Raw genomic sequence first — 10982 nt, 5'->3', positions numbered from 1 at the left:
TGTATCAATACATTCAATATTAAATAATTATGTATTAGATATTAAGATAATGGGCTTGTTTACATTTTGCCTCATAAATACGATTGTGGCGGCAGAATTCGCCGAAAGTTTGCTAGTCTTCTATTCGGTTTCAGAAAGTTTGCAATTACTCCAACTCGGTTAACTTCATTTTTTGCAATTATATATTTTGAGCCTTGGTAGTATGTCACCGTACGCGACTATATGCGCTTCCCCTATTATGACCTGCTCAGAAGACCACGAAGAAACAATTCATAATATGAAAAGAAGAAGTAGAATTATAGTCTTAAAGAAATATACTTGAGTGGTTCTCAAGGAAGAACCAAGGCTTCAGTGAATAGGATTTCTGAAAGCTATGGCAGCTAACATCGTAGTGGAAGACCAAGAAAAAAAAATAGTGCGTGGAGTCCCTCCGCTGGGAAGAAGTTAAACTTCGCAATCTGCGACGTTATTGTAGAAGAATCAGCAGTCGTAGAAGGATCATTAGTTCTATTCAACGACTTTTTTTCCTGCTCCGCTCGCTTCCGTGCTCTGTAATCACAGTAATATTGCGCATTTTTCCCTCTTGGACCTCTTGAATCAGTGGAAGTGCTTGTGGTTGCCTCATCGCCCTGGAAAATGTATTTGTATTAATAATGTACGCGTCATAATGTAATTTCAGAAGAGAAAACCTAACAATCATGGGAAACATACGAATTGAAGTTATGTGGTCTTTTTCTGATGAAAATAAGTTTGATTTGGATGGACTAGATAGCTATCGATATTTTCTGTACGACTAACGTACTGTATCACACTTATTTTCCTAACGTCAATTGAGTAGTTGGTCTGTTATGGCACAGTCCGTTTTCGGAGCAGACGGTATAACTTCAATTATATTTATACAAACTAAAATGATTTCATTTATGTATCAGGATGTATTGGGATATAATTTATTGCAAGTTGCTCCTCTTATTACATATCCGAAGACTGGACCTACCAACACGACAATGCATACTTCAACTTAATCATGAATGAACGCAATTAAGGTTAAATGCCTTGAATGGCATTTAATTGAATGGATATTGCTTATGAATGAAAATGTAATCAGGTCAACTCGCAATTCGACTTATCTGTTCTTTATCTTAGCTAATGCTGAGTTAAAATGTAATTTAAATTCAAATCAGAGGCTTATATTTTAAAAAATAATAATAAATAATTCGAAATTACATTTTGGATAATTTCCCTTTGCAATTATTAAACTAAGAAAATACATAAGTGAAAAAAATAAATTACCGCATAATATGTACAAGACTTCCTTAAAAAACAAATTAAAAGAGTTAAAAAAATATCTAAATTAAACCAAATTTACTTTAAAGTTGTAAAAATGCTAAATTTCTGATTTTTTTTTTATTTTTAAAAAGTACCTTTAATTAAGAGGAAGAATATATCAGCTATTTATGCGAAATTTAAGGAAGTGGCTCAAAAGTTTCAAACTCATACAAGGAATCATTCAACATTAAAAACGTATAATGGGCATAATTACTGCATTTTCTTGTCATTGTTAAAATTCGCTTTTTATTTATAAGACAAATAATTTTAATAGCATAACTGCTCTAGTAACAACCATTTAATACTCAGTTAGAAATGAATTATTAATAATTTTTAGAAATTATCAATTAAACAAAAAAAAATTTAATTAATTAATTAATAATTTTTCGATAAGAAACTAAGAAATGTATGATTTTTAATGTGTACTCAACACTATTTAGATTTGTAGTTCGTTAAAGATTTCCAAGGAATGAGACCCCAATACTCATAATCTTGCTAACGCCCCCCTAAAAATCTCCAGTACAGTTTGGGGGCGAATCCAACCCATATTAGAAACCGGTAACATAGAAGTTTCATTGAAAATTAAAAAAAAGCAAGTTCTGCGCAATTTTTGTGATATCTTGAATAATTTAACTTAAATTTACATAATTAAACTTAAATTAAAATTTTTGATAAGTATGTTTTTACATTATTTTAATATTGTTATCTAGATTAGAATTCTTATAATTAATGCACAGCTGCGTGTTTTGAAATGAAAGTATACGAACTAAATTCCCTTCGAAGATTATAGATTTCTATATATCTGACATAAATAAATAAAAATAATTGTTCCAAATTGACGGTTAATTCATATCAAAAAAGTATTTATTTCTACAGCAAATGATAAAATGCATCAAATAAACGAACGCCTATTAAAATAATGCTTTTATTATTAAATACCTCGTAGAAATGGAATTTGTAAAAGATTAAAAAAAGTAAATGTTGCAATTAGAATCGATTATTGAGTAAGAAGTTGTCTGTAATTGAAAAGATAAATGTGGAGTACTTTTGTTAATGAAGAAGGCTCCTTTTGTTGCTTTTAAATATTTTCTCACAAAATTTGATATATATTATCTCATATATATATATATATATATATATATATATATATATATATATATATATATATATAAATAAATAAATACAAGAAAACACTAAGAAAGTTAATATTAATAAACTAGTTACTTGGAATTCTAATGTTTCTAGGAGCATCTATTTAAATACCACTTTTAATGAAATGAACAGAATTAAAAGAATATGTAGTAATATTTATTTATCCAAAAAACAAATCGATAAACTCTTTCAAAATCTGATAAAAAAACAATGGATACCCAACTAATGTAATAAAATTTTATATAAAATCATTGAATTAATCGTATATTTTGGTAGATATATTTACTAAACATTTTTTTTTGTTTTTTATTGTTAATTTTTATGATTTTCCCATGTGCAAATCCATTTCAGGCCAAAATTCATTGCCAAAATTATTTACTAAATAATTTCTTTGTTAATTTATATAATTTTTCCATGTGCAAATCCATTTCGCGCAAATCCGTGGTTAGAATTATTTACTAAAAATTCCTTTACTGAATAATTTCCTCTGTTAATCTATACAGTTTTTCCATGTGCAAATCCATTTCGGGTAAATCCGTGGATAAAATTGTTTGCTAAAAATTTCTTTATTAATTTATACAATTTTCCATGTGCAAATCCATTTCGGGCAAATCCGTGGCTAAAATTATCTACTAAAATTTTTTCTTTGTTAATTTTTCGATGTGCAAATCCATTTCGGGCAAATCCGTGTTCAAATTATCTATTAAAATTTTTTCTTTGATGATTTAAATAATTTTTCTATGTGCTAATCCATATCGTGCAAATCCGCTGCTAAAATTATTTGCAAAGCAGGCAATTTATGTTTCTCTTTTCTATTTTATATCTTTTCTTAAATAAACATGTATCTTTTAAAACTATTTATGATGAATTTTTAAAATTATCCAGTATAATATTACCTTGCGCACATCCATTTCGGGCCCATCCTTGGTAACTAACAAATCAAAACTCAGAATAACAAATCACTTCAGCAGTGCAGTAAGAACGACACTTTAAAACCCTCTTGTTACACTCAATTTGCGCTTTTGTTTTCATCTTTTGTTTTCATATTTTGCAATCTGGCAATTTTTCTGCGAAAACATTTTTAAATCATTCTTGAAAAATATCCATCCATGTAAGTTGTTATGATTTTGCTACTCGCTTTATAGTCCCCCCTTTTTAATCTTTTTTCTTTTTATTTTATTTTATTATCTGTTTTTACATGTTATTTTTACTTTTTATGATCTATTTTATTTGTTGTTATTTTATAAAAAAATTTTGTGAGTGCTCCTCACACTATTGTATTAATATATTTTGCTTTGGCTTTATTGATACAATATCAGAAAGCACTCTGTTTTGCGGATATAATCGTGTGGGCTGAAGAAAAGATTATATCTCTTTTTTCCCCGGCTTTTTTTCCGGTTTTTTTAATTAACATTTCATTTTTTTTTTTTAATAAAATGTTGTTTGTTATTTTTTTTTTACTTATTATTTCCCACCCCCCTTCTTTTCATATGTCTATAATTTTTCTTTGTTTTATTCTTCATTTTGAACTTGTATATATATATATATATATAAGCTAAAAAATTGAGAAAATAAGGAAAAAAATAAAAAATAATTGCAAGAGAAGAAAATTATTTACAATAATTTTTTAAAAGTATTTAAAAAACATAATTTTTAATACCTAAAAAAAAAAAAAAATTTATTAAAATTTGGAAAACAAAACTAAGAAAAGATATAATCTCTTCATCAGCTCACACGATATATATATATATATATATATATATATATATGTAATTATTAACTCATTAAAGCCAGTTATATGTTTATTAAAACATAAAAGTATTCGGCAGCTATTTATTTTAGTGCCAATACTTATACTTTTACAATATCGTTGATATTACATGAAGATTCTCTTCTTTATATACTTTAGACAAACATTATTTGGTTAAATTTATGAGTTTTTACACTTAAAAAGAAAAACCTTTCTTTTATTAATGAGTGCTCTTATAACAATCCCTATGTTCTTGATAAAATATATTTTAACAGCGGAATACAAAAGGCGATGTGTTTTTCTGTCAAATACTCTTGCAATTTTATTTATTTATTTTTGTACTTGTATATCATTACATCTGCGTAAGTACCCAGTAGGGACCTTTACTGGAATAGTACAGCAAGGGAAAAACTGTTATTTAAGGTGGTGAGATTTTAAAAGTGGTGATCTTTTGTCAAAGATTAATAAATAGAAATTCTTTTAGAAAATTAAGTTTATATCATTCCTTATCTATCAATTTAAGCTCTAATTGTTCAATTTTCTTTTGATTGGTTTTAGTTTTTACTATGATAAATAGATAAATAAAATCAAACCTTGTTAACGTCAACTAGAAGGGCGACAAAATTTTTTTTTAAAAGTTAAATATAGTTCACGTTGTCAGTTCAGAACTTTTGTTTGATGATTATCCACCGACATTTTCTTTGCCAAATTCATTGACAAATTCGTTTTAATTTCGTCATTATGGATAATACAAACAAAATAATTTCCTATTATTTTTCGAATCCTTGCAATTTACAACAACAACAGTTAGATATAGTTCACGTATTAGTCAAAACACAAAATTACTTAATAATAAAAATAAAATATTACACAAGGTGGCTCAGTAGTTAAAATTTAGAAAAATATTAGAAATTTTTTTTGTAAGTACTTAAACTAAAGCTATTATACTCTAATAAATATAAGCTAAAATCTACCAATGAAAGTTGCAGGAAATATAAAATATGATATAAGGAATACAATAATACAAATAAATATAAAAATAATAAAAAGTCTTGTAACTCATGCAGGCTATGAAATTACACACACATACAGGCACGCACACATATGCATATATATATATATATATATATATATATATATATATATATATATATATATATATATATATATATATATATATATATATATATATATATATATATATATATATATATATATATATATATATATATATATATATATATATATATATATATATATATATATATATATATATATATATATATATATGTCCAAGATTTTACTGTTTTATTGAGTGATATATACCCTGAGGAATTAATCTTACTTCGTAATCATGATGATAATATTAATTTCAATTTTTTGGATTTGGGTATTATGAAAGTTGAAAATATCTGCTTTGTTGATTTATACGATAAAAGAAATGATTTTAATTTTAATATTAATAAACTAGTTACTTGGAATTCTAATGTTTCTAGGAGCATCTATTTAAATACCACTTTTAATGAAATGAACAGAATTAAAAGAATATGTAGTAATATTTATTTATCCAAAATACAAATCGATAAACTCTTTCAAAATCTGATAAAAAACAATGGATACCCAACTAATGTAATAAAATTTTAGATAAAATCATTGAATTAATCGTATATTTTGGTGGATATATTTTCTAAACATTTTTTTTTTGTTAATTTTTATGATTTTCCCATGTGCAAATCCATTTCAGGCCAAAATTCATTGCCAAAATTATTTACTAAATAATTTCTTTGTTAATTTATGTAATTTTTCCATGTGCAAATCCATTTCGGGCAAATCCGTGGCTATAATTATATACTAAAAATTTTTTTCTTTGTTAATCTTTCCATGTGCAAATCCATTTCGGGCAAATCCGTGGTTATAATTATTTACTAAAAATTCCTTTGCTAAATAATTTCCCTTGTTAATCTATACAGTTTTTCCATGTGCAAATCCATTTCGGGCAAATCCGTGGATAAATTGTTTGCTAAAAATTTCTTTATTAATTTATACAATTCCATGTGCAAATCCATTTCGGGCAAATCCGTGGTTAAAATTATCTGCTAAAATTTTTTCTTTGTTAATTTTTTCATGTGCAAATCCATTTCGGGCAAATCCGTGTTGAAAATTATCTATTAAAATTTTTTCTTTGATAATTTAAATAATTTTTCTATGTACTAATCCATATCGTGCAAATCCGCGGCTAAAATTATTTGCAAAGCAGGCAATTTATGTTTCTCTTTTCTATTTTATATTTTTTCTTAAATAAACATCTATCTTCTAAAACTATTTATGATCAATTTTTAAAATTATCCAGTATAATATTACCTTGTGCACATCCATTTCGGGCCCATCCTTGGTAACTAACAAATCAAAACTCAGAATAACAAATCACTTCAGCAGTGCAGTAAGAACGACACTTTAGAACCCTTTTGTTACACTCAATTTGCGCTTTTGTTTTCATCTTTTGTTTTCATATTTTGTAATCTGGCAATCTTTCTGCGAAAACATTTCTAAATCATTCTTGAAAAATAACTGTCCATGTAAGTTGTTATGATTTTGCTACTCGCTTTATAGTCCCCCCTTTTTAATGTTTTTTTATTTTATTATTTCTTTTTATTTTATTTTATTATCTGTTTTTACTTGTTATATTTACTTTTTATGATCTATTTTTATGTAGTTATTTTATAAAAAAATTTTTTTGAGTGCTCCTCACACTATTGTATTAATATATTTTGCTTTGGCTTTATTGATACAATATCAGAAAGCACTCTGTTTTGCGGATATAATCGTGTGGGCTGAAGAAAAGATTATATCTTTTTTTTTCCGGTTTTTTAATTAACATTTCACTTTTTTTTTTTTTTTTTTTTTTTTTTAAATAAAATATTGCTTGTTGTTGTTTTTTTTACTTATTATTTCCCACCCCCTTTTTTTCATATGTCTATAATTTTTCTTTGTTTTATTCTTCATTTTGAACTTATATATATATATATATATATATATATATATATATATATATATATATATATATTATAACCACCTTTAATTTTTGAAGAAGTATTGAGTGCAGAAAGACATGGCGGATAAAATAGGAAGCTTTTTTTCATGTGGAAATTCAGACAAAACAAAACAATAAAGTCACTGTGTACATGTGTTAAGTTTTTATTTAAGTTTATTGGTTTTACAAGTTTTCAATGAAATTTTGGAACATCCTGTGTAGGGATATCGCAGATCTATTATTGTGGGCAAATTATTAAATGCACCAGATATTTCTTAATTTATTCTGCCAAGTTTTATTTGTTTTATTTCCAGCCAAGTATTGTTTGAGGTTAGGAATAACGCTTTGTTTAAAAAGTGACTTAGTTGCCTAAATTGTACCTCTTATAGGCTCTTAAATGGGACGGATACGAAGGCAATTCTAGGGTTAACATTTACCAGATAAGTTTAGAATCATTTAGGATCAGATTAATTTTTCCAACGATTTCGCCAGCAATTAAAAAGTAACAGCGTTTTCAAATTATTGAAATTCACGAAATAAAATAGCGCTCATTTGATGAAATGCAAGTTTGCCTACCCGTCTTGTATAATGCTGTTATATTTCTTTTGTATGGTTATTTGGCTCATTCAAAAAATCTAGACAATTTGGAGTTGTTCTGAAATGATGAACTAATTCCGTCTCAGCTACCAGACACACAACGAATCTATTCCAACCGCTGAACAAATAATTTTTTTCAAGCCCTTTAAACTACACTTAATTTAAGCTTTATAGAACCTTATAAACTTCACTTTATAGAAGTTTTTCAGTCCTGATTGTTGCAAAATATCAAGATTCGAATCTAATGACTAAAGTTAAAAATGCGGCAGCAACAATTAACAATTAATTAAGTGAGTAATACTAAATAGTGGCACAGTAATAAACTTAGCAAAATGTCATTTTACAATAATACTTAACAACAATTAGAAATGTCGTATAATTGCCTAGGAAGAAATGTCTTGAAAAAATTTTAAAAATTAGTTTGAAATAGCAAAATAAATGTAAACTAATAAAAATGGATTAGATAAAGATTTAATAATTCATAACGTAGACAGGTATTTCATTACATAAAGTTAGCTGAATATCTGTCCTTCGTTAGGGGTGAAGAAAAGCAAATAATCAATAAATCAGTGCTGGAAAACACTACAAAACCACGGGTAAAGCTGAAAGATATAAACCAATACAATCAATATAGCTAGAAAAAATTTGTTAAAAAATTTTATTTTAAAATTACATTCGCTATCTAAAAAATTCTATATTCACAGATGATTATGGTTTGCTATAAGGGATGAAGGAAGACGAAAATTTGTTTTTCCTTTTAATTTCGATATTTTGAAATAAATGAAATTTTCCGATAGCAATTTCCGCACACACCGGGATTCGTGAGAATAGATTACTGTAACATTTTTACATATTATTGTTGAAATTGTGTTATAATTGAAGGTATGAATGGTGATTTATTCCACCACTCTGAATTACAATATAAATACCTACTTTAAAATTCTGAAAGAAAAGAGAGAAAAAACTTACCGCTCGTTAGAATATTATTGAACTGATTTTTAGACTGAAAGTTTTCAAACTAGTTAACATTTAATAATTCATTATAAATAATAATTTATGCATAAAAAAGAAACTATAAACCAATAAAAGAGAAATATAAAAAAAAGGGAATACATAAAAAAGAAGAGAAATAATAATTTATACATAAAAATACTGTTTTTCATGAAGATAAACCAATTTTTTTGTCAATGTTTATTCTTCTTTTCTCTGTAATATTTTAAGAACTGAATTGACTTCGAACACGAATATCAACTAAAAATTTTACTCATAAACGCAAAATTTTCACACTCATTCCAGAAGATTATTTCTATGAAGAAAATATTCATGTTATGAAGAATTGCGAACTTTTCTGAAAGACGCGACATCTCTATACTCTGTTAGTATTCGAGAACTGATTTAACCTATAAGAACTTGATCTGAAAATTAACCAAAAAGGATTTTGTAAAAGATGGTGGCTTATTTTCCCTCGAAACTTAGACTAGCAGTTGTACCCCCGACCAAAGCCATAGAAGTTACAAGAATCGGCAACACTACCATTATTTCGGGAGTTGAAGCTGAATTTATAAAACTATTGGCACAAGCATTAAATTTCGAATATGAGATTTTTGTTTCTCCAGATTATTTCGGGGAAATGGGTCCATCCGGAAACTACACTGGAATGATGGGAATGCTGCAAAGGAATGAAGTTGACATGGGATTGACCTACTTAGATGTTACCTATGAGCGCTCAAAAGTTGTAGACTCCAGTGCACCTTACTACTATATTGAAAAAAAGTTTATGATGAATTATGCTCCATTCTTGTCAAAAACATCAGCATTCATGTATCCTTTCAGCACACTCACATGGATTTTATTTCTTATCACACTGCTCTCTGTGTCAGTGCTATTTCGAACTTTGATTTTTCCAAAAGATTCAATTATTTCCGTTTTCTTCAATTTGTGGGGGTCTTCCTTCGGACAAGGAATGAACTACAACCCTCGCTCACTGACCAGGCGGATACCACTTGGAATTTGGCTCCTTTATTCATACGTGCTAATTTTATGTTACAGCTCTGTCCTGTTGTCATTTTTGACTTCTCCCATCAGAATGAAACAAATAAAAGATTTCAAGGAACTCTATCTCGCTGTCAGAGAGGGGAAGATTGTGTGTCTATCATCGAAGGCAACTAAGGAAGTAGATAATTTGATGGAAAGCCTTTCACCTCATTTAAGAGGATTAGGGGAATACATTAAAAAGAATGACTGGTTTTATTATCACCCTGACAAAGTCAAAGTTCCGGAACATGTAGCAATACTTGGTTCAGCTGATCTATTTCGTGTGGCTATTGGGCCACCTGAAAAATACTTTTATTCGGAGGATACTTTTGGATATTTTCATTACGGGATTGCTATCAGGAAAACATTTTGCTGCAAAGAGCGCTTGAATAGAATCGTTCTCCGAATTGTAAGTAGTGGCCTATATGAAAAATTCAAAGAAGATTTCTTCTTTAAAAAAGATTTAAAGAGATATTTAAATGTGAGTCACTCTGAGAGCACATTAGCATCACCTATAAGGTTATCAAATTTAAATGGAGTGTTTATTATTCTTGGTACAGGCTGGGCGGCAGGTATTATTGTTCTATTGATGGAAATCGCCTACTTTCGATGGTTGCGCCCGAAACATCGCCAAAATTGATATGTAAATGAGTTTTTGCTTATATAGCCTTCACTATCACCTTTTTCAGAGCATATTATTATAATAAGCGTTCAAATCAGTTGAGTTGCTAAATCGTATTTTAACTCCATGACCAACTTTCCATTCTAATTCTTGTACAACTAAAATGAAACACCTTATATTTAAAACACTATTAAATTTAACACTATTGCAGGATTTTTATAAAGTCCCTGACCCATTTTGATGTTTAATAACTCATAAAATAATAAAGATAGATTAAAATTAATAACATAAATGGTTAGATAGACTCAAAAAGTTTCATGACCCTTGTCAATGAACTTTCACGTGTGCCCCCTTCGTCGCACGGAGAATATCAAGTTGATAGTCAATTTCATGCCTCTGACTTTCAGGTCATCAATGTTCGACACGATCCTCCTGCAAACATTGTCCTTTATAAATCCCCAAATAAGAAA

General features: G+C 27.7%; 1 protein-coding gene across 1 annotated transcript; it reads left to right on the top strand.

Annotated features, from left to right (window-relative positions):
* The first annotated feature begins 9303 nt into the window (after window positions 1-9303).
* LOC122271608 (putative glutamate receptor) lies at window positions 9304-10530 on the top strand. Its single transcript, XM_043053509.3, has one exon. The coding sequence runs from the start codon at window positions 9304-9306 to the stop codon at window positions 10528-10530; it is 1227 nt and encodes a 408-aa protein (XP_042909443.2).
* Window positions 10531-10982: the final 452 nt, after the last annotated feature.

The sequence above is a fragment of the Parasteatoda tepidariorum genome, chromosome 5 (genome assembly GCF_982258835.1).
Source record: "Parasteatoda tepidariorum strain Cologne lab strain chromosome 5, Ptep-v5.0, whole genome shotgun sequence".
Classification (NCBI taxonomy): domain Eukaryota; kingdom Metazoa; phylum Arthropoda; class Arachnida; order Araneae; family Theridiidae; genus Parasteatoda; species Parasteatoda tepidariorum.
This window is presented reverse-complemented; position numbering and strand designations above follow the sequence as displayed.